Source organism: Sciurus carolinensis, chromosome 10 (assembly GCF_902686445.1).
Source record: "Sciurus carolinensis chromosome 10, mSciCar1.2, whole genome shotgun sequence".
In the NCBI taxonomy this organism is placed as follows: Eukaryota; Metazoa; Chordata; class Mammalia; order Rodentia; family Sciuridae; genus Sciurus; species Sciurus carolinensis.
The window spans coordinates 123,804,124-123,828,420 of NC_062222.1; the positions used below are offsets into that span (position 1 = coordinate 123,804,124).

Consider the following 24,297-nt stretch of genomic DNA (forward strand, 5'->3'; position numbering starts at 1 on the left):
GGAGTGAAGTCTGGTTGCCCTTCTGAATCACCCACACGTGGACCGCGTTTCTCTATTACCCTCATGGGAGAGCGCAAGATAGACAGCCCTGGGTCAGACAGGTGTATGCTGCAAGGAGCTAGCAGTGGAACTGGGGGAGGCAGCAGGAGACATCAGGCCTTGAATACAACAGAGGTGCACAGGCCAGAGTGTGTGTTGAACGTTCTCAGTCCCCGTGGTTAAATGTCCATGAAAGAGCCGCCATGTGATTCCTGCTTTCCCCTCAGGACTTGACGGGATCCGAGCTGTACACCCAGGCAGCCAGTCTCCTGCATCCTGTGGTTTACACCACTGCCATCATCCTCCTCTTGTGTCTCTTGGCCGTCATCGTCAGCTACATGCACCATCACAGGTAAGAGATGCTCTTTGATGGTTGTCCATCTGTGGGCTCAGCTTTGGAGGACTTATTTCCACTTGGTTGTAATAAAACTAAGTTGAATACCATGGGGGCCTTTTTCATTACACAGCATTGAAGTCATGAAAATGAGCCCATTTTATTTTATGGAATGGTAAGTTCATCTTCCATGGCATCCAGTCAGTTTGCTGTGCCTCCGTCTAGAAGCGGACATGGGGGTTTGTGTTGGAGGCTGGGTTGAGCAGGGTTACCTGTAGATGCACCTGTACAAGTATCTCTAGGTGGCAGACTTGGTCACCACTTGTATTTTATGGTTTTTTGCCCATTGTGATTTTTTTTTTTTTTTTTTTTTTTTTAGAGGTGGCATTTTTAGGAAAGTTTGTGGCATTTAAACATGGAGTATAGTTTTTGTTAATTGGAGGGAAAGCTACAGAAACTTCTATTTTATGGTTGGAAATAATGAACTAAAAGGATTTGTGAAGCTAAAAATTCACTTTACAAAAGGTTTTGCTGGAACATATTTTCCTATTTAAGCTGGACATACATGGCATTTCTTGACATTTAGTTAAGAAACAAAAGGAGATTTTGATGGGGAAAAAAAAAAAAAGAAAGAAAGATTTCAACATTTCATTATGAAAGGCCAGGAAGAAATGCAGTGGGCCATGCATTTATCCTAGTAGGTCAGAAAATGACCCACTGAGACACCGCAGAAATCTCTAGGGAGCCAAGCAGGTAATCCAGTTGGCTTAAGACATCATAAGTAGCAAATGCTCATGTTTCTTACTATGCAGAATTGCTTGGCTTTTAGTGGGTGCCGTGTTTGCATAAATGGATTTGTTTTTTAATGCATAAAATGTTAAACTGTAGAGTTAAATGGTTCCTCAGATCCTGTGTGTGTGTGTGTGTGTATGTTATAGTATTTTGCTTTATAAAATGCTTAAACAGAATACATTTAAGTGTGAGCTTTATAATTGGAATTAACTTACAGATGATCATTGTGCTGTCCTACTTGACTATGTCAGACTAAATATTAATATTTTGCCTTTTTTGAAACAGTTTGATCAGGATCAGCCTCAAGAGCTGGCATATGCTCGTGAACTTGTGCTTTCATATTTTTCTGACCTGTGTGGTCTTCGTGGGAGGAATAACCCAAACCAGAAATGCCAGCGTCTGCCAAGCAGTAAGTCAGAGTGAAAAACCGAGGCACAAAAAATGTCGTCCTTAGAAAATAATTTCATGTTTCATTAAGTGAGAGGAAGCACGCTTCTTTAAAACCTTTTCTTTAACTAATTAGAGATAAACCTAATGCCTGTCCCTCAGATGGCTCACAGCACATGTCGGGTTTCAGACCCTTTCACAACTGAATACCTGACTACACCGCTTGTCTCCTTACTGTTGGGGATTGAGTGTTGCTTGTCAGGGCTGTAATAGTGCCTAACTGTTAATTCAAATATTTACAAAATCCTGACTTTGATGGAAAGAGAAGTGACATTTTCTGACAATAGGATTTTCTTAAATTACTTCATCCATTGATGAAAACAATAGGAATTAGTTAAAAATAAGAAACATTAAGTTTGGTAAATGCGAAGAATTGAATATCCAAGTTTTTGTTTTCAAGTAATTTGTCATCTATGCAGTCTTAGCGAACAGTATTCTTACAGTGTATGTATCAAGTTGAAACTTCAGTGTAAGAATAGGAAATATATGAGATTTTATTTTGATCTTTGAGCATTGGTTTCCATATACTTGGCAGCAAGAAGTGTCACATAATGATTTTGAATTCACACTGCCTAGATCTGGATCCCAGTTACCATTTATTGGCTTGGGTTTTTATGACCAACAAATTTAACCTTTTTCTTTTCAAACTGTAGCAAAATATGCAAGATTTCTCCTCTTAATACTTATGTGTTCAGTACCGTTGATCATAAGCACAGAGTTGTACAGGGATCTCGATGACTTTTTATTTTGTCTGGCTGTATGAGTATCAACTCTGTATTCATTGGACAGCAACCGCATTTTCTTGCAACTTGCTGGCCTCCTCTCCACTTTTGTGGGTTTGTCCACTTTATATCCTCACGTAAGTAGAATTTTGCAATATCCATCCATCTGTGACTGGCTTCTTTCATTTAGCATGATATTTTCAAGGTTTATCTGTGTTGTTATGGCGAATACTACATTTTTTGTCTTTGTGTATTCACTGTGAGTAGATAGTTTCCTCCTCTTGGCTATTGTGACTGATACTACAGTGAGTAGATGGAGTGTAGATGTCTCTTCAAGGTCCTGATTTCAGTATTTTATCCTTGTGTGTGTCAGTTTTCTCACCTGCAAATTGGAGAATGTTGATGATGTAATTGTTTATATTCAAAAACATTTATACACAAATTTGAAGTATTAAAAGGTTTAATATTCAAATGTTTGCAGTTTACAAAATGCAACTGTGAGAAAATATGATGAATAAGATACTGTTTATATTATATCAAAGACTATCATGTACCCAGAAATAATAAAATATGTTCAAGATTTACAAGTAAAATATACATTCAAGAAGACCTACTCAGATGGAAGGAAGTATTAGATCCAAGGGTAGGAAGACCTACTGCCGGAATGGTGTAGATCCTCCTAAATCAATCTCTAGGTAAGAAGAGAATTTTTCATGGAACTCAGTGACTTTTAAATTTTTGTGCAAATAAATGGCCAAAGAAGAAACCGGGACCCATAGGAGGAGGAGCAGTGCCAGAAGGCTGTCTCCCCGGGCCTCTCCCTGCTCATCAGAGCTGTGAGGCTGTGGTGACGAGGACGTGTGACGTGAGCCGTGGAGGAGGATAAACTCGCCAACACAGTGGAATAGCGTCTGCAGGAGGCCTGTTCAGAACGTGGTGTGTGACAGAGGGGAGTCGGTGGAGCTGGGCACAGTCAGTCCACGTGGAAAGGACCGAAGGGTCTGTACCTTGTGCCGTATCTAAAACGTGCTCTGCCCCTGTTCTTCCCGGGCAGCACTGTTGCCCCTGCGGTTTGGAATCGCTGCGGTGTAAGGGTGGGTGCATGTGTAGCCGTCCACTTCTCTGCTGTATTTTATGGGACAGGTCAGACTCCCTGGGGCCCCAGGCCCCCTGGGGAATGTCACTGTCACTAGATGTCGAGCAGGGATGACAACAACAACAAAAAAGTCAACTGAGTTGATTGAAAACTTAAAAATCTAAACCAAAATATTAAAATTCTTATTAGAAAATGCCGTAGACCCTTGGATAAGGAAGGGTTTCTTAAATATGACCATAAAAGGCATTCACTAGAAAATAGGTGAGGTTTTCTAAAGATAACTTGTGTCTGGTAAGAGAACTCAAAAAAAAGTGAGAAGACAGGTTACAGATTGGAAGTGGCTGTTACAAAACGTAGAACGGACAGAGCATTTGAATAAAAATATATAAGAATCATTGCCAGGCACAGTGGCATGTGCCTATAACGCCCAGAGACTCAGGAGGCTGAGGCAGGAGGGTCGCAGGTTCATAGCCCACCCTCAGCAACTGAGCAAGACCATGTCTCAAAAAAAGAAAAAAAAAAGACTGGGGGTGTGGCTCAGTGGTTAAGTGCCCCCTGGGTTCATTCCCTGGTGCTCCTGTCCCCCAAAGAAGAATTATGTTCAGTGAGAAGAACAAAATGCCTTATAGAAGCAGCAGCAAGAGAATAGACAGGCATTTCTTAGCATGGTATGCACAGGGCCATGCATATAGAGAGATGTTCCACAACTTTGCAGGTTATGAAGTTGCAAACAAAAACAGTTACCATCTTCTATCCTGTCTGATGGCAAAAATGAAGCCTATAGTTCCAAGTGGCAGACTTGTCGACAGGATCTAGTATACATGGTTGGTGGGAATGTTAGTGAAGTGCTCTGGGATGCTTTACCTTCTAAAGCAAAGCCCTCACATCCCCTGGATCCTAGCAGTACCAACTCCTGGGCCCAGAGAGTTACCTTGCTTGTGTGCATATGAATGTGCACATGAGTATGAATATTCATAGCAGCAGTATATACAATAGCAACAACCTGGAAGCAACCCAGATGCCTCCCACAGAGAGAATGAACAAGTAAACTGAGGAATTATACAGGAGTCAAAAGGAGTGAATTATGGCAATGGGGAACAATGCCAATAAGTCATGGGTGAAAAATGTAAGTCAGGAGAGTTACATTTACTCTGTAATCTTTTTATGTAAAGATATAAACACCTAAAATAAATAGCACACTTTTAACAAAAGTAGATAGGTACAACAAAATTATATTTAAAATGAGGAAGAACATTAAGGACCATGGTTACTCTAAATGAGGGATCACATGGTTAGATAGAGGATATCATCAAGCTCCTAACATTTGTCTTGCTGTTGGTAGATTCTTGGGTGCCTATTATAGAGTTAACAATAGCTGAAAACTGAATCAAGGCAGGGCAAGTCTTGCATGACCCAGTCATTAGATGGGTTGCGAACCCAAGGTTTCTGACTAATCCAAAATTGTACACCAGAGATCCAATTTAGAATATGTGTAAGAATGGTTAAGAGGATTAAATGATTCAAGAATCTCAGTGGTAGCAGGCACACAGTGGGTGCACCCTGAACATTCCCTGGTACTCGTAGTATTAATGCCGGTACTCCCAGCTCTACAGTGTATTTCTGTCTTTCAGACCATTAGTATATATTTGAAAGCAAATTTATGTTTGAGCCTCTGAGAAGTCAGAACGGTGAGTCTTGGAGCACTTAATACGTGGGGGAAGACAGCTCCCGTGTTCTCAATGTGCCCCCTTCCTCACTTGGTGGTTCTCAACCACCTTGATGGTCTCAATTTACGTTTTTACCATTTCAGAGATCTAGTCCCTCGCCTCCCCTGTTAGGGTGCTTGCTAAAATCCCATTGTGCCTACAAAACTTTATAACTTCATATGATGTCCCTGCTCTTTAAGTTGTTCCTGGATTCTGAGCTCTATCCAGGCAAGATCTATACCAGTTTCATTCACCCATGTTTATCCAGGGATCAGCACAGGGCCTGACCCCCAGTAGGTGATCAGCAAATATTTATCTTTACACCAAAAGAAGCCCGTGTTTGCAGATTGTAGAAAGCATTCGAACTTGGAGCCATTGTGAGCACAGGCTGTGTTTGAAGAGTACTCAGCACACATTGGTATTAATGGTCTCAATTTTATCTAACAGTAGCCATTGATTTCCTGAAGCAGACACATTAATTTATTTCATTAAGGAAATGAATAGAAAGAGGCCATTGTAAAGATGACTGCCTTTCATTGTGCTGAATGGTATTTTATACCACTTCTAAAGTGAAAGGGAGAGGAATTGCAAGGACTTCTTAGGGCCTCTAGAACAAATGCCCATCGATTAAAGGTTCCCAGAAGAAAGGGAAGGCAAGTCTCTAGCTGTTTCCACATGTCATTTTCTGTGTTTGCAGTGTCCCCCACTTTTCTGGGACAGACATAACATCATTCTTGCCTTTCTGACTCAGGCATGACTTGCTTCGCTTTGTAACGCTTCACTCTGTTCATAGCCAGCTGAGAGGAGGGGTCGAGTGCAGAATGGACAGATCTCAGCAACTAGGTGCCAGTCCCTGTACGTACTGCAGTCGCTTAACCTAGCTGAGGCTTCACGGGTCTTCTGTAAAATGGCGAGTTGGACTGGCTAAATTCAATGCTCAGCAAGGCTCTTCCACCTGTCAGCCTGAGCCCCGGTGCGGATGTGTTTCTAGGTGCAGTTTTGTGTATACACTTGGTCTGTGTGGTTTTGTCTCATAGTGTTCCTTGTAGCCCCCATGTATTTACACCCAGGGTGATGGACTGTGACACGTATCTCCCCCACAGCGATTGGTTGAGACTGTTACAGGTGTCACCAGCTGGCCACTTCCCTGTCTACAGTCTTTATCACTCTTTTGCAAAAAAAACTGGAGGAAAACTAAGCGGCCGAGTGTTGGAGTATTGGGGGCCACTGACAGGTTTGGAAGGATCTGTGTTCCAGTTGATGCTGTGCCACCAAATAGTGGTTTGGTCGTTCATTTCTGGGCCGTGGTTTTTATTAGCTTTGCAGGAAAAAGGACTCTGCTGGTCTTATTTAGTTAATTAATTTAGTTGTTGCTTTGCTAGTCCAGTCGTTCAGTCAGACACAGTGTCAGTTGCCCTTCTCAGGTGTCCCTTCTCTCTGTTGTCTTTAGAGAAATGCTGCAGTGGTACTCTAGGGGAACAGTCTTATTAGTAAATACACGATCAACTTGCCGACCATTATGAGATTGTTTACTTTCCTATTAACCCTGGAGGTACTTTTTCTTCACGTGGTTTCTAAACACATAGGCAGAACCTTACCCCAAACCATGACTGAGGCATGATTCAAGTGCTGGTCTGTTTGGCTCTGAGTGCCCTTCACCCCCTTTCCTAAGGGCAGAGACTTTGGACAACAGACGGGAATTTGAATAGCCCTGCTACTGGCCATGTGGCCCCGGCAGATGTTGTCACTTCCCTTAGTTCCAGTCCCTGTGTCTGTAGCTCAAGGTTAATTGAACCAAACAGTGATGCTGAGAGGATAAAGTGAAATCACACACAGATACACAATTTTGGACCTAAAACAGTCTTTCACTACTGAAAACATGAATATTTGTATACTCATCCTAAAGGTCATGTGTTAGTACAGCTGCTATGCATGCTACGCTGTCTTAGGTTATTGATAACTTAAAAACTCTCCAGTATGTGTGAGCTTACAGTTAGATAAAGAGGAACATTTTAGGATGATTATTTTGTACCCTGTTTTTTAACTTTGGAAATCATTTTCTTAAGATCAGGTGGCTTTCTTTAGTATTAATCATTTGCATTTAATTAATATTGTGGAATACATCACTTATTTGTTTACAGAGTTCCCCATGAATCTCTGATTTATTTAGAATATATGACACCGAGATGATCTTTCATGGATAGCCCAAGTGTTGGGTGGAAAACGCAATAGGAGGTACCACATTCCAACAGAAAATCCAGTCTGCTAGATCTCCATTCCTCCACTTTCAGGTTCTTGTGGAATATTTAGCGATTTGCTTTCATGACTATTAGCAGATGCATTTGACTGGAAGGTCTCAACATTCTTAAGAGCAAACACTTCTCTGGGAATTGAGAAATACCATAGAAAACACTTCAGAGCCTAAAGATTAACTTCTTTCCCTAAGAAAACTCGTCATCTCGTATCATCTATGTTGAAAATATTTTAAACTTATATAATTTAAAGTTCTACCTTTATCTTTTGACTTGTGTCAGAGAAAACTCCAGCAATAGTTAAAATGAGTTGAGTTAAAATGAGCGATTGGTCTTGATTTTATTGTTTTGTACGCTTCACAGTCATTTACACTATTTTTACTTAGTATTTGGTGTGCGTGACTTTAGATATCTCAGAGGGTTATTTTATGCTTTTTGTTCCACTTCTGTCTAAAAATTTTACTTGGCACAGTATAGTCAGCAAAACTAACAGGAACCAAGGAGACACTGTTCTCCTTTAGGAGAAGGAAACTTTGGGTTTTTTCTAGTTTGGCTGACTAGAACCCACCCTCCTGACACTTCCAGAGTCAGCACAATGTCTACCCTGTTTTTTCCCCTCCAAAATAAGACTCAGACTTCCATGCCCCAGGTTTTAGCTGTACATTGGTTCCTGATAAGCTCTGGACTGTGTTGCATATGCTTCTGTTACTGAGCTGGCTCTGCTAATGTCAATCGATTGGACTTTCTTGAGATTGGAGGGCTCTCTCTTCAGAATGACAGATTTTTTTTTTTTTCTTGGAGATTTTCATTGCTAAAATTTTACCTGTGATGACAGGTAAGAAAAAATGATCCAAAAGACAGCAGATCTTAACCAAAGAACTGGATCGTGTCCTTGGTGCTTCAGTGACATGTGGTACTTACACTTCACATTTTAAACCTCTCATCTCCTCTCATATCTTCATCTAGAATTTTGTCCTCAGCTAACATTGCTTTAAACAGATGTCATATGACAAGGATGCCCCTGTCATCAGTCAGGGAGGAACCTTAATTGGCACCATCATTACATACCTGCAGCTGTCCTTCATTTATTGAGCACCTAGTACATCTCACGTATTCTGGCCTTTCCGTCCCTACAAAACCCTTAGAGCTGTCTATTGATAATGTTCCCACTATTATATTGTGGGAACTTAATTTCAGAGAGTTCGCATTCTTGACACTACACTCCAGATATTTTTACTGACCCTGGGTTTCTCATGTGCTGAAAGCCTCATTTCTCCTCAGCACCTTCAGAGCATTCTTAGCTCCCAGGTGAGGAAGTGGGTGACTTGGCTTGAGTCATGCAGCAGAGAAGAGGTGGATACAGTTGTAAAACCAAGCAGAATTTTGTTCCCAGTTATGCCCTCTTACCGGCCAGAGTGTCGTGTTGTCCTCTTGCCCATATGTGGACACTCTGAATCAGAACTCGGGTCTCTTACTCTACAGCTTGCTCTCTCTGTGCTCTGGGGATCAGCCTGTAGTTACCTTTGACCTCTGTGTTCTTCCTCAAAATGGACACTAGAAACTGAACTCTGCAACGTTGCTTCTGTGAAAACACACCTTGGTTTCTTGTGGTCCAGGCCAGTTCTGGGGGTGGGTCTGTGGGCATGTGTGTGCATGGGCCTCCTACATCTGACTGTTGCTGTGAGTGTTGGAGGACTGTACCTGGTAGGTTTCAGTCGTTTTGTTAGCCCACAAAGGAGTTGGTCATTGGAGTGTGCCTTCGTACTACTTTCTAATCAACCTTGTGAAACACCTATTTTATGTATATTCTCCAATCTCTCTTGTAGGTCGGGATAGTTCTTCATTACTCCACCCTTGCCACAGTCCTGTGGGTGGGAGTGACTGCTCGAAATATCTACAAACAAGTCACTAAAAAAGCCAAGAGATGCCAGGATCCCGACGAGCCTCCCCCTCCACCGAGACCAATGCTCAGGTATCTAATGTCTTGGCTCCTTGTATTGTCTTAAGTGTGAGTTTGGTTTGCTTTCCTTGAAACACAGTCACAAATGATAACAACGTTCAACAGGTGGATTCTGAAAAGGAAACAAATGGACGCATCGGCCTCCTGCCTGGTGTGGAGACTGTCTCTGCACTGATGCAGGCGAGGCCTCAGCGCCTGCCCCCCGCCGTGCTTCCCCCACGCATGCCTGGCGGGGCGAGAGGTGGATTCTGCCTCAGAGCTGTGGTAACAAATGAGCCAGTGATGTGCAAAGCACTTAACCTGGAACTGGCCCTGCAGTAGGCTCCGTGGAATGGTGACTTCTTATTTCCTTGAGGTCACGTGTCATAGATTTCAGTCTCTTCAAGAGAAAATCAGTTTAATTGTTTTCTATAAAGAGAAGACAGATTTGGAGTTGTGTCCTTCCTACCCATTGTAATTTAAGAAGTGGTACATGGGCAGGTTATCATGCTGGATGGGGGACAGTCTGCTGGTGGTGACGGCTTCCTGAATGCCTGGTGTGTCGGACCTGGCACGGGGCCAGGCGAGTGCAGCCCTCCTGCCCGTGCGGAGTTCACAGTCACTGAGAGAAGTGGCCGTGGGCTGGGCCAGGACTGTAGTGGAGATAAGTTCTTTGAAAGTACAGAGAAAGGAGCTGTTAATTTGGGGGATGGAGGGCTCTAGGAAGTGCTGGGCCACTGCCGTAGGACAGCTGGAGGTGGGCTCCAGGTACAGGAATAAGCTGAAAACACTGAAATGCAGTTTGGCTGGAGTCCAGGGTGTGTAGAGTAGAGCAAGAAGAATTCAGGGTGGAAGCTGGGCTTGGGGCTTTTGCAGGTTGTATCAAAATGTGGGCACCCATGATTTTCACCCATGGCAGTGGCCTGACATGCTGTCATTTTAGGGCGGCTGTGGCATATAAGTTGGAATGCCCCCAAATGCCCCTACTGAAGTCATTGTGGTTTTCCTTGTGAGGACTGAGGCCACAGCAGTGTCATAGAGAACAGAGAGAAAATCATACACTTGAGAGAAGGTCGCATGTCCCAGAGACGTGAGGCAGTTTCTCTAGGTTGGATGAGAAGGTTGGCAGTGTCTGTGGATAGTCCTCTCCATTTTGCTCGGTTCCTCGACTGATGGCGTTTGCAACAACCCAGGAAATAATGCAGGAAAGTAGAGATGGCGGGGTGCGGGACGAGCCCAGAGGAGGTGGGCTTACCAGTACTTTCTGGTGGAAATTATACACTTTTGGAAACCCAGTGCTCAGTAGCAAGGCCTCATGTGGTTGGGGCAGGAGGCGGTTCCAGGTGCCGTCATTCATGCCCTGATAATGCAAAGGTTCCCCAGGGAGAAGGGCGTTCAGAGGGTGATCCCGAGTCACGCCCACGTTGACTAGATGGGCAGGAGAAAATCACTGGAGATAGGACAGAGAACACCTGATAGTGGAGATGTTCCTGAGGGAGGGTGGCTCAGGGAGTGCTAGGCCAGCATAGAGACACACTCACACTGTAGATGGGATCACACGCCTGGCCACTTCCGTTAAAGAATTGGGAAATGGTGTTTGGCTGAGAGGCCTGAGAATCCTGTCCTCCAGCAACCTTTGCCTCTGGTCATGTTCTGAGGAAAACAAAGGGTTCAGGAAGAGCAGCAGGGCTCCAGACCTTCTGCAGCCCGAGTGACCCACAGTGCTCACTTTGCTTAGAGGCTCCCACACACCTGCGAGGGCTGGCGGCCTCCTTCCCCCAGCTCCTTGGGTATAACTGAGCAATGCTGCTGCTGCTGCTGCATTGACTCTGGGGCAGGGGCTGCCTGCATGTTTGCACTGGTCCCAGGGGCTGTTGTGGCATTATGGTGGGGTGACAGCAGCCCTACATTAGGTCAAAGAAGCCAAGTGCAGTCGCTGCTTCCAGGAGTTTGAAGGGAGAGAGAGAAAGGAAATGGAAGTCCAAGGAGGTTATAGGGATAAGCTAAAAATCAGAGGCAGTGGGGGAGATTTGAAAGCTGCACAGTCAGACTTCACTATTAACAGGAAGTTCCAGGGGAAAAGAGCCCCAGAGAGGATGGTACAACCAAGATAAATTTTGGAAAACTTAACCACCTTTCAAGGTAAGAAGCAGATAGGAACTAGCATGGGTACAAGAAGAGGAGGGTCTAATGTCTTGGCTGCCCCTTAATCTGTGACTCAGAAGGCATGGTTGTAGTTTTTTAGGGTGGTTAGCAGTCTCTTCAACAATACCAATACTGAATTTAAGGATTTTAGCATCTGTATGTGATGAAGAAACCATTTATGGAAAAATGTGTCACAAATATTGCCTTTATCCAGCCCATTCAGTATTTGGGGTGGGGAGTGGGGACTGTTTCTCAGGAAAAGGCAAACTCTGGCTGTACCCAGAGTACCCCGCCAGGACAGAGAGTTCTTTTCAAGGAGATCAGAGAGCTGTGCGATGTTCTGGCCTCAATGCTTTTCCGTGTGGACCAGTTGCACCCTGTCTCATCCGTTCTTACTGCACAGCCCTGCCCTTGGCCTTCCCAGCTTCGTCATGGGAAGGAGTCAGGGACCTCTGCAGGCTGTGAAGCTCTTCCGCTGCCCAGGGGATGCGATGCACAGCCGTTGGAGGTCCTGGAGCAGGAAGGCATTAGTCCAACATTGGCAGTAACAATGCATCATCACATTTTTTATTTAAACCGTGGTGCAGCGAGATCTTAAAACGTGTTTTGTAACAGGCTGAGTTTCCAGTTCACCAGCTCAATCTAAAAGACACTGCTTGCCCTTAAAAAGGTAAGGCAGAAGCCTGCCGGAGGTGTTCCTTTGCCTGTCCACAGGGTGGCAGGAGCTGACCAGCTTTCCTCAGCTCAGAAACTTCCTAGGCCTGCTGCTTTTAAAAAATAAATTCCAAATCGAAGCAAAATAAAAAACACATTATCACTTAAAAAAAAGAAAAATACAGCCTCCAAAAGTTAACTCTCAATGTTTTTTTGGAGTAAGAATAACAGCCTTCAAGGAATGACTTCTGAGTCCTGAGATACTATAACAAACATGCCTTAAAAACTAGAATAAGGAGCATTTACTCGTTCCTCCTTCTAGGTTCTATCTGATCGGCGGCGGGATTCCCATCATAGTTTGTGGCATAACAGCTGCGGCAAACATCAGGAATTACGGCAGTCGGCCAAGCGCGCCCTAGTGAGTATTTCGCATTCTCTACGTACTTGACCCAGTTGCTCCCGTCCTAGTGTCCTAGGCACCACTGTTTGTTGAATCACAGTTTATTGCTGTGGAAGTATGCAGCCTCTGAGCTGGTTCACCATGTTCTCTTCTAGTTGCTGGATGGCGTGGGAACCCTCCTTGGGAGCCTTCTACGGACCTGCCAGCTTCATCACTTTCGTAAACTGTATGTACTTTCTAAGCATATTTATTCAGTTGAAAAGACACCCTGAGCGCAAATATGAGCTTAAGGAGCCCCCCGAGGAGCAGCAGAGATTGGCAGCCAATGAAAATGGTGAGATAAACCATCAGGATTCAATGTCTTTGTCTCTCATTTCTACGTCAGCCCTGGAAAACGAGCACACTTTCCATTCTCAGCTCCTGGGGGCCAGCCTCACTTTGCTCTTGTATGTGGCTCTGTGGATGTTCGGGGCCTTGGCGGTTTCTTTGTACTATCCTCTGGACTTGGTGTTTAGCTTCTTCTTTGGAGCCACGTGTTTGAGCTTCAGTGCCTTCATCATGGTTCACCACTGTGTGAACCGGGAGGACGTCAGACTTGCGTGGATCATGACGTGCTGCCCAGGACGGAGCTCGTATTCAGTGCAAGTCAACGTCCAGCCCCCCAACTCCAGTGGGACAAACGGAGAGGCGCCCAAGTGCACCAACAGCAGCGCAGAGTCCTCATGCACCAACAAAAGTGCGTCAAGCTTCAAGAATTCCTCCCAGGGCTGCAAGTTAACGAACCTGCAGGCTGCTGCGGCACAGTGCCATGCCAATTCTTTACCTTTGAACTCCACACCTCAGCTTGATAATAGTCTAACAGAACATTCGATGGACAATGATATTAAAATGCACGTGGCACCTCTGGACGTCCAGTTTCGGACCAATGTGCACCCTAGCCGCCATCATAAAAATCGGAGTAAAGGACACCGAGCAAGCCGACTCACCGTCCTGAGAGAGTACGCCTATGACGTCCCAACCAGCGTGGAGGGAAGTGTGCAGAACGGCTTGCCTAAAAGTCGGCCAGGCAGCAACGAAGGACATTCGCGGAGTCGGAGAGCTTATTTAGCCTACCGAGAGAGGCAGTACAACCCACCCCAACAAGACAGCAGCGATGCCTGTAGCACACTTCCCAAAAGTAGCCGGAATTTCGAAAAACCTGTTTCTACTAGCAGTAAAAAAGATGCATTAAAGAAGTCCACTGCAGTTGAACTGGAAAGTCAGCTGAAGTCTTATGGCCTCAACTTGGCCACTCAGAATGGACCAGTTAAAAGCAGTGGGCAGGAGGGCCCCCTGCTAGGTACCGATAGCACTGGCAATGTCAGGACAGGCTTGTGGAAACACGAAACTACGGTGTAGCGTTGCTGGGCTTCCTAGGCAGAAACCGATATAAACTGTGATATTCACATTCCTTTAAGCTATGAACGTTTAAAACAAACTGTTTACAGCCTCCTTAGGGATTCAAAACAATTTTGAATAAACGTCTAAGTTTTGAATTTTGCTTACTTTGTATCCCCAAATTCTTGCCTTTTTTTTTAGGAATTAAAAAAAAAAAATCCCTTAAAGCATTGTTTTATTTTGTCAAAGTACCAGCAGAACATTTTGGGAATCTGAAATGTAATTTCTTTGAATCTGTAATACCTACTTAACACATTTCAGGCCTGTATTTAATAAAATAAATAGATGTTTGTCACTATATCATTCTTTTATTTTAATATTTTACAATGTGAAATGATTTTGCTCTGTGTTAAGGAAATTTATATTGTGGGATATGTTAATGAGAATCATACATAAATCAGTTATCAAATATACTGGTTAACTATACAGATTATGGCATTTAAATCAAAGTGATTTTTGAAATGATATATTTTATAAATATAGTTTTAAATGCTACAGTTTTTTTTTTTTTTTTTTTTTTTTTTGGTGCTGGGGATCGAACCCAGGGCCTTGTGCTTGCAAGACAAGAACTCTACCGACTAAGCTATCTCCCCAGCCCCTAAAATGCTGCAGTTTTAAAAACAATCTAAGAGAATGATTTTTATAAGTGAAAAATGTCTGAGAAACTTCCTAAGTCCTAAAATTTTTCACTATCACTTTGCTTCTAATGCTGTTTTCAACACTTCTGTGACTTTTCAGTGATTTATATTTGGGTTTAGTTTTCTTATTCATTATTTTTCTTGGGGGGTGTGGGACCTACACCTGTGTTAGTCTTAAATTTAAATGAAGAGCTACTAGATAAGGTTCACCTTCAGTCCTTCTGAATTCTTTAATATTGGCCCTTTTGCTGGCTTTTGTTCTAAAGTACTGACCTTCGAATTGCATTCTGGTGGCAAAACAGCTCTCATCCAAAAGTTATCATTAGTTGTCATAGATGCACTGTGGTCCTTACCTGTTCCTGTCCTGAATCTCACTGGGGTTCCCTCTCAGATGCTGAAAAATTGCACAGCTTAGATCTATTTTCAGCAGAAGTATAAAGGTTTGAATCAAGTCAGATTCAAAGTACATATTCAAAAAGTTCTGAAAGAAACAGGCAGCTTAGCTCGATAAACCTCAAATGAGAGATCAGGTGCTCACTTAGAGAGCAATTCTCAGAGGCACTGCAGGACCACCCATAGTTTGGGAAATGTTCACTTTTCATTAGGAGACTGCATTAGAAATGGGTTCCTTTGCTTTGCGGTAATGAAACTGGCACTTCCAAGTCTCTTTTAGATATTCATATTTGGAGAAATTCTTTTGGATATGGGAAACTTGGTGACTAAGGAATGGATTTGCTATTTGTATATTTAATTGCTATTTGTATATTTCATAGTCTTCCTGGCCCAGGGTCTTCTGGTAAGTTAATGTATTGTGTGCAAGGTAGTGTTTGGAAATGACAAAGATAAGCCAGTAGGAAGTGGAGTGAACAATTCTTAATTCCTATTCCTATTTTTATTTTGATCTATTATTTTGCATTGTGTTATTGCAGTGCTAACCTGTCTGCCTTGTTGGTCACCTTTTCCTGCCTCTCCATAGGTCGTGAGGAATCTCCCTTCCTGGAATTATTCTCCATTCAATAAGTGTTTATTAATTTAAACATAACTTCCCTTTAGTAACAGAAAGAACAGGAGCCAGGGAAGGGGAAGGACTGGAAAAGAAATCAAACGCTTGAACCTCTAAAACTGCCCAAGGGTATATTGTTATTTGTAGCATAGAAAGTGACGAGTGATGACTTTCTGTATCCTAGTATTTGATTGAATTAAAATTTGATGCTTGTATATAAGATATGAATAATACATTGTGTTTTCCCCAACCTTTACCATTTATGATTTATAACTTATTGCTGACTGAGATTTCTGGTTTTTTTTTTTTTTTCATAGAATTATAAACTTATCAAACACTGCAGTTTTCTTAGAAATCAGCAAGTTCATTTTCCTCACTTAAAAAGTTTGACAGCTGAGACCCAGAGAATTTCTGAGTTTTTGAACAGGCCAGCCCAGGACCAGGGCCATGTTCCCTGATACCAAGGCTACCATCCTGGGTACCACATTTCCTTATTTTTATAGTGCTTATTGTCTATAATTTCATGAAACTTAATTCTTAGCCCAGTTGTTTTGAGTCTTAAGTTTCATAACTGAAACTAAGTCTACTTAGGGGATCACAACGTGGTTTATTCTTTTATTCCATAAAAGTTAATTTTTTTAATATCGTGTGTAGGATATAAATACTGTAGACACATTCACATAACTTGATGTCATGCTGACTTATTATTTAGTTAGGATTAGAAGTCTGGTTTGTGAATGAGTACTTCTGTAACTAGATTTATATGCTAATGTAAATATGTGTTAATATTTCATGTCATTAATAGTTTGCAACTGGTGGGTAATTCAGGATATTTTGAATAAGCATGCAGTTCTATATCTGTGTTCAGTATATTATAAAAGTACAGATGACAACATGCTAATTGGGTCAGTATGGAGAAATAACAATATTCAAGTAGGCGTGTTTGTCTCAGGCATGGAGTTCCAAATGCCCAAATTGAGGTGGGTTGAGAACATAGAAGATTAGGAAGTAAATTAACTGAAAGCATCTGATGCAGGAATCAAGCTAAACCATCAAGGACAACGATGCAGATAGCAGCCAATCAAAGTTTAAAACACATTACTTCTGTTTCTCTTTTCAGATTCTAAAAACATTTAATTTTAACATAGTCAGCCCTGCACTTCTGTGGGGTTTGCACTCCTGGATTCAAGAAACTGTGGATTACAAACATTAGTTATGAATCATGTCTTTACTGAGCATGTGGAGACTTTTGTCCTTGTCATTTTTCCCTAGGCAATCGAGGTAACCACTGCTTAACGTAGCTTTCACATTGAACTGGGCGTCAGAAGTAATATAGAGATGACGTGAAGCTCAGGAGGGTATGTGGAGGACACAGGCAAATACTGAGCCATTTTCCATGTGTCATGAACCTCTATCTGTGGGTTTTTCTCTCTGTGAGGGGTCTTGGAACAAGTCCCCCACAGGTAGCAAGGGATGACTGGGTTTACTCCAGGGCTCATATTTGAGAGATGATTTGATCATTTGTAAATACAATATTTCCTACATGTAAGCCATTCCATCACTTTGGGTAATTTTGCCATCTCATCCCCAACCTTTATATTAACACAATCATGTAGATCCACTGTTTCCACTGAAATGTAAGCAATAATAAACTCAAAAGTTTAATCTTTATATGCAAAGCAAATTCCTCAAGGAAAATTTTGTCATTGTTTGTAATCCATTAATCCTAAAAGTTTGACTGTTATTTTACTTGTCTTAGATAAAGATGAAATTGCAGTCAGTTAAGAAGATTGAGTTTTTAAGAATTGGTATTAACTTTTGAATTCTCTTTCTAGCTTAACTAGGACCTTTCCTTATAGCCATATCTTTTATTGGCCACTTGGAGGTTTCTAGCTAGTGATGATCTGGGAAAGCCGCACACTGAGTGATAAACACATACTTGCACAGTGTGTATGAAAATAGTCTCTGTAGCTGACTGGTCTTGATCTTCCCATCCTTCTCTGTGTGGGTAACCAGCTCCATATGAGATGTCACCCCAGGCAGCCTTTGGTCAAAGCTTTTTTAAAGCCTCCTCTCACCACAGATGCCAGGGCTGAGAGGTAAACCCTGAGTGTGAACTTACAGGACCATAGTATTAGGAAGTTCCCATTTATGCAATCAATGCCAGCCACTGCCTCCTCTTATGGAATTGAGTGCTCAGGTTTAGTTCCTGGCCAAAATCACATTAGATTTTAGTTCAAAAGACTTTTTGCTTTATGCTGTTTGAGACATTGACCTTCTAATTGTATCCTATTTATAAAATGATAGAAGAAAAGAGAGAATGCATTTATGTGTTTACTCTCTTATCTGCTGCTGCCATCTGGTTTAATCCATTTTCTGCCACTACCATCTGCTTTGAGAAGATACTAATGAAGACCTTTATCAGAGTATTCTAGGTTATCTTTAAAAAGTTCAAAATATTTTGAGAGGACTCTTTAGATGCATTCCTAGCTCAGATGTTGCAAACATGTAAAAAATGCAGCTAATCAAATCTTCAGTTGTATAATCATTGTCCTCACACTGTCTTGGTGTATAATACTGATGAAGGTTGGTTTTTACAGATAACTTCAGAGTGCTCAAATGAGGAAATACATGGCAAGATCTGATGGTTTGCAAAGCTGGTAGTCAGTCATGAGTACCAATTCAGGTTGAAGACTATTCAGGAACACATTCATACGAAAGCATAAGCATTAAATAGGGGCTTTCCTTGTCAGGGTACCTTCCTTTATAAAACAGTAAAAATGTTAAGTTTAGTGGTCAACTGTGATCGATAATTTTCACTGCTTGTGAAGATTTTGTTTTGTTTTTTTAGCTTCCAGTAAACTACTGGTTTTAAATAAAGATTTCTCCCTGAAGTAATGAAGTCTGGTGTGTATGCTCTTAATATGGCAGCTCACCTCGCCCAAGCTTCTTGCATTTTGTGACTCTACCTTCCTCTAGGTCCTTTCTCAGAATGGAGGATTTGTACAAAGGAGGATTTTCTGAGTCAGGCCTGAAGATGACCTGTCATTTCTACCAATAGTTCATGGGCTAGAATGCCATTGGGGTCACACTTGACTGCAAACCAAGTTAAGAAATGTAGTCTAGCACTGCGTCCAGATGGGTTGGTAAATAAAGAAACAGATTGCCATAGGAGTATATTGCTGGAATGTGCAATTGAGTTTTATTCCCACCTGGTCTTTTCCTAAACTTTAAAAATCTTACCTTTAAGCTCTGATCCATATGGGTTCCATGGAAATACTAGGTTTATTATATTATATGATGGTTGATGTCTTACACCTTGGGATGCCATGGCAAAAGAACCATAGATTGGAACATATATTTGTCACTGTTTTGGAGGCTGAAAGTCCAAGATCAGGGTGGCAGCATGTTTGGGACCTGGTGAGGGCTCTTCTGACTTGTGACCTGCATTATTCCTGTTTCTTCACATGGTGGAGGGAGGGAGGGAGGGAGAGAAGAGAAGAGAGGAGAGAGAGAGAATTCTGCCCTTAAAATTCGTGTCCCTTTACATATATAAAATGCATTCATCCCATCCCACCAGCCCTCAAATCTTCATTTCAGCATCAATTCTAAGTCTATAATCTCATCAAAATATCCAAATTAGATATGGGTGAGATTTTTATCCTGAATTAATATTCTCACTGAGAACCTGTGAAACCAGACAAGTTGGTTTCCAAAAGCACTGGTGGGATAGGTATAGGATAGACTTCTGCACCCAGAAGGGGAGAAATAGGGATGAGGGAAAGTGACAAGTCTGAGGAGTCTACAACCTAACAAGGGGAGCCCCAAGCCCCATCAGACCTTAAGAACTGATGGTTTCGTTTGGGACTATTCCTCCAAATGGGAGTGGTAACAGTCATTACTAGCCCCAGTGATCCCTGTGACATCTTCGCTTCCTGTTCCTGTGACCTTATGCTTTCCTGGCCTGGTCATCTTCTAGAGGGAGAAATGCGTGCATCAGGAGGCAATAGTGATTTCTACTGAATTGGAGGTGAGGATAGCTATCTCCCTCCTGTGGGCTTCTCATGCCTTAGAATCAACAAAGGCAAGTTATGCTGACTGCAGTGGTTAGTGCTGACTACCAAGAGGAAACTGGACTAGTATTCCACAGTGGAAACAAAGCAGAGTATGTCTGGAATATGCTTGAGGCATCTCTTAGTATTACCATGCCCTATGATTTTGCTCGAGAGCACACTATAACCCAACCCAGTGGAGACTACTAATGACCCAGCCTCCTTGGGAAGGAGAGTTTAGGTCACCCCGTGGAATAAACACAGTAAGCTGAGGTGCTTATGAAAGGCAAAGGGAGTTTAGAATAGGTATTTGTGATGGTTTGTATTTGCAATGTCCCCCAAAGGCTCATGCGTAGGCTTGGTTCCCAGTGTCGTGATGTCTCGGGGTGGGACTTCGGGGAGGTGATTGAATGATGATGGCTCTAATCTATTAGATGGATGAATCACTGATGGATTCATGACTGATGGACTATTGGGAGGTGCTGGAAATTATAGGATGTGGGACTTAATTGAAGAAAGTCCTTGGGGTGGTATCCATGGAAACTATATTGTCTCTGACTACCCCTCTTCAACTCCTGTGTCTGCGTCTGTCTCTCTCACACTGCTTCTGGATTCCATGGGTGAGTAGTTCTGCTCCACTGTGCCCTCTCCCACAGTCCTACTCCTCTGCCTCACCATAGGTTCATAGCAATGTAGTCAACTTTTCATGGAATGAAACTTCTGAAACTGAGCCAAAATAAATTTCTTCCTTTATAGTGATTTTCTCAGGTATTTTGTCACAGTAATGAAAAGCTGACTAACACAGTACTGGAAGAAAGTACTTATAAATGACAGCAGTAACCATGGGGCCAGTTACAGGAATGACTATAATTATAAATATTTCCTGATTTTTGTTATGAATATGTTTGTGTTTACACATACATAGAAAATACCTTTGTTTTCTTTATTTTCCCTTGTTTACTGACCATGAGACATTGACTTTTTGTAATTGTATGTATTGTTAATTTTGTATCATAGTTTATAAGTTATGGGATATCAAGAGAAAGAGTTAAGTGTCACTCAAGGACCCTTCCTCTTCTGGGGAAAGGTGAGTACATTTTTGGTTGTACACAGGCTGGATGCATCATGTTGTGTGGGATTATGATCTTATTGACTGTATTTGGAGATTAAGGAAGGTTTAAGGAGATGCATATGAGTGCCAAGTGGACAGGGGCAGACTTGTTATGGTTAATTTTATGTGTCAAGCTGACTGAGGCAGCAGTATGCCTGGATTAAACACTGTTTCCTGGTGTATCTCTGAGGCTGTTTCCGGATGAAGTTATCGGTTGAATGAGGTAGGTTTTGTAAAGTAAATTCTCTCCCCAATGCAACTGGTACCTTCCCATCCCCTGAGGGTCTGAGCTGAACAAAAGTGGAGGGAGGGAAAATCAACCTGCCTGCCTGCAGGCAGATCATCTGTCCTCTGCCCTCTGCTGGGACTTACATGAGCCTCCTGAGTTTCCAGCTTGGCAGAGGGCAGATTGAGACTGCTCAGCCTTCATGATCATGTGAACTAAGTCCTTATAATAAACTCCATATATATACGTGTGTGTGTGTGTGTGTGTGTGTGTGTGTGTGTGTACACACTCTGCTTCTTTGGAGAACCCTAATACATTCAGTATTTTGATGGACTGTTGCAAAGAATTCCATAAGAACATGAAACATCATTATGCATTCTAATTGTCTTTATCTTTAATAGTTTTACTTAAAATGATTGTATTAGGAGCTCATTTCCTGAAGATCTGATTTGTTCATACTAATGACTGAGCACTGGACCTGTAATTTATTCAATCTGTAAAAAACAGATTGTCTTGTGGCTGTTTTTTAAAATCATTTTGTTATTTAATATACAATAAAATGTACAAGTATGTGTATAGCTTGTTGAGCTGTCACTCAAGTAAAGAATCATTTACATCATACCTCTGTGAAGGTGTAGAATATTGTCAACATGCCAGAAAGCTCCCTGTGACCCCTTCTAATTATTGTCTCCCAAAGGTAACCACCATCTTAACCTCCATTTCACGTATTAACTCACCTTTGGTTTATACATTTCATAGATAGAAGCAACTCTGTGTGTACTCTCTATTTTTTTTTTTTATTAACATCATGAGATTCATTCATGCTGTGTAGCAGGGTTTGTTCTTTTTCGTTTGCTGTGTAGTGATTCCTCATGTGGCTGTCATCGTTTCCATTCTCCTGTGTTGAACATTCTCCTATTTGTTGTTGGTGGACATAGTAGATTCTCTTGTGTATACTGACGCCTTGGACATGTATTTACTTAAAATGGTTGAGCTACTCCCACCAGCAGCTACTTTGTACCTCACCATATCTGGTAGAAGTAAAATATCTCATTGGCTTTGGTTTGCATTTCTCCATCGACTGATAACATTGTGCTCCTTTTTATATTCTTATCAGCCAGTTGGATATTCTCTCTTGTTAGGTGCCCCTTTAAGACTTGGTTTAAACATGGGATAGTCAGAGCCTGGCATGGTGGCACATGCCTGTAATCCCAGCAGGTTGGGAAGCTGAGGCAGGAAAATCATGAGTTAATAGCCAGGCTCAGCAACTTAGTGAGGTCCTAAACAAATCAGCAAGACCCTATCTCTAAATAAAATACATTAAAGGGCTAGGCATGTGGCTCAGTGGTCAAATGCCTGTGGGTTCAATTTCTAGTACCAGAAAACAGACAAACAAACAACAGCAATAACAACAAAAACCACCAAAAAACAACAACAAAAAAATGTGGTTGTCAGTCTTTTTTTCTTATACAAGATCTTAATCAGATATATTAGTTTTAAATATTTCTCCCAGTCTCCAGCTTGCCTTTTTAAGCTCTTAATATTGTTGAGTAACAGTTCTTAATTTTTATGAGGTTCAACCTACTCATTTTTTGAATTTTAAGGTTAGGGCTATATATCTCCTATTGAAGAAGTCTTTGCTAACCATGAACTTGTGAAGATAAGTTCTTATAGGATTGCACTCACATTTAGATTTATGGCCCACCTCAAATTAATGTTTATGGTTTGAATTAGGTAAGAAACAAGATCCTGTATTTTTTTTTTTTTTTTTTTTTTTTTTTTTTGTGGTGCTGAGGATCGAATCCAGGGCCGCCTTGTGCTTGCAAGGCAAGCACTCTACCGACTGAGCTGTCTCCCCAGCCCCTATATCTGTTTTTATGCCAGTACTGAAAGTTTATGGTAGTGTTGGAGTTGGGAAATGAGATCTCTCCTGCTTTTTTCTTGTTTTTTAAGATTGCTGTCTTAGTTTGCCATAACTGTCATAGCAAAACATGACAATCTGGGTGGCTTAATAAGCAGGCCTTAATCTATTTCTCGTCATTCCAGAGACCAAAGGTTCAAGTTGTCAGCAGGCTGTTTTCTCCTGGAGCCTTTCTCTGGCTTGTGGGTGGCCACCATCTTGCTGTGTCCTCTGTGGCATATCCTCTGTGCACTACAGTCCCCAGTGTCACTCTGTCCCCATTACCTCTCTCATAAGGACACTTTTAGATTGGATTTGGGCCTACCCTAAAGGCATTATTTTAATTTGCCTTTTGATCACCTCCTTAATGGTCTTATCTCCAAATAACCTTGCATTCTGAGGTCCTGGGATTTAGGGCTTTAGTATGTTAATTTAGGGAGATTAAAGTTCAGCCAATAATTGCTTTGGCTATTTGGGATCCCTTGAGAGTCTATGAATTTTAGCTTAGATTTTTCTGTTTTCTTCAGAAAAATCAGCCATTAGCATTTTGGTAGGGATTACATTGAATCTGTAGATCACTTTGGGTCATATTGACATCTTAATATTAAGCTTTCCAGTCCATGGGCAGGTGTGTCTTCCCATTTCTTTGTGTTTCTAATCTCTTTTAATCAATGTCTTATAGTTTTCAGTGTACAAATCTTTTACTTCCTTGGCTAAGTTTATTCTTAGGTATTTTATTATTTTTGATGTTATTGTAAATGGGATTACTTTTTAAATTTGCAACCAAATAAAGCTGAGTACCTCAAAATGTGACATCCACAGGGTGTAAAATCCACATGTTAGGGGTAGAAAACAGGGAAGTTTATTAGCAGTGACCTGGGCTCTGGTTTGTCTCCTCTGTGAGTTTATGACTATATTGGTTTGGTGGTTGACTATATATGTCCTATTTTGATTATCCCCAATGAGAAATAAAACATAAAAAATTATTCCTTATAGGTGCCACTTCTGGGGTTGAATGAAGCAAATAGAAAAAATCCTGAAAATATACACTTCCAACAGTCACTAGGATTCATGTGCCCAGATGTGAGCAGTCTCTTGGTTATTCAAAAGTGCTTTGCCCTTACCACTTCATCTTACTCCTCATCTTACTAGATACAGCAAGAGAAACCATCATGTAGTATGATTGCCTGGCCATGGTTAATTACTGCAGGAAGCAGTGCATGGCCCAATCTGGGGCAAGCAGTCTCTTCCCTAGTTATTTGAACTAAGAAATCTCTGTAGTGACTTAATTATAATTTAGAAACTAAGTATCCATTTGGCGGTGCATACTCTGCCCTGTTCTGCATGATGCAGAACATTAGAGGCAACAGAGACCAAAAAAAGAGTCCTGAGATCTTTTTAGTG

General features: G+C 41.8%; 1 protein-coding gene across 1 annotated transcript in view; it reads left to right on the forward strand.

Moving 5' to 3' along the window:
• Positions 1-14,261, forward strand: part of Adgra3 (adhesion G protein-coupled receptor A3) — a 107,963-nt gene extending 93,702 nt beyond the window's left edge. Inside the window, exons 15-19 of the mRNA XM_047566805.1 lie at positions 267-391; positions 1,451-1,574; positions 9,215-9,360; positions 12,449-12,544; positions 12,682-14,261. Of these exons, the coding sequence (XP_047422761.1) occupies positions 267-391; positions 1,451-1,574; positions 9,215-9,360; positions 12,449-12,544; positions 12,682-13,924 (1,734 nt within the window). The 3' untranslated portion in view covers positions 13,925-14,261. The remainder of the gene's footprint in view (positions 1-266; positions 392-1,450; positions 1,575-9,214; positions 9,361-12,448; positions 12,545-12,681) is intronic.
• The last annotated feature ends 10,036 nt before the right edge of the window (positions 14,262-24,297 follow it).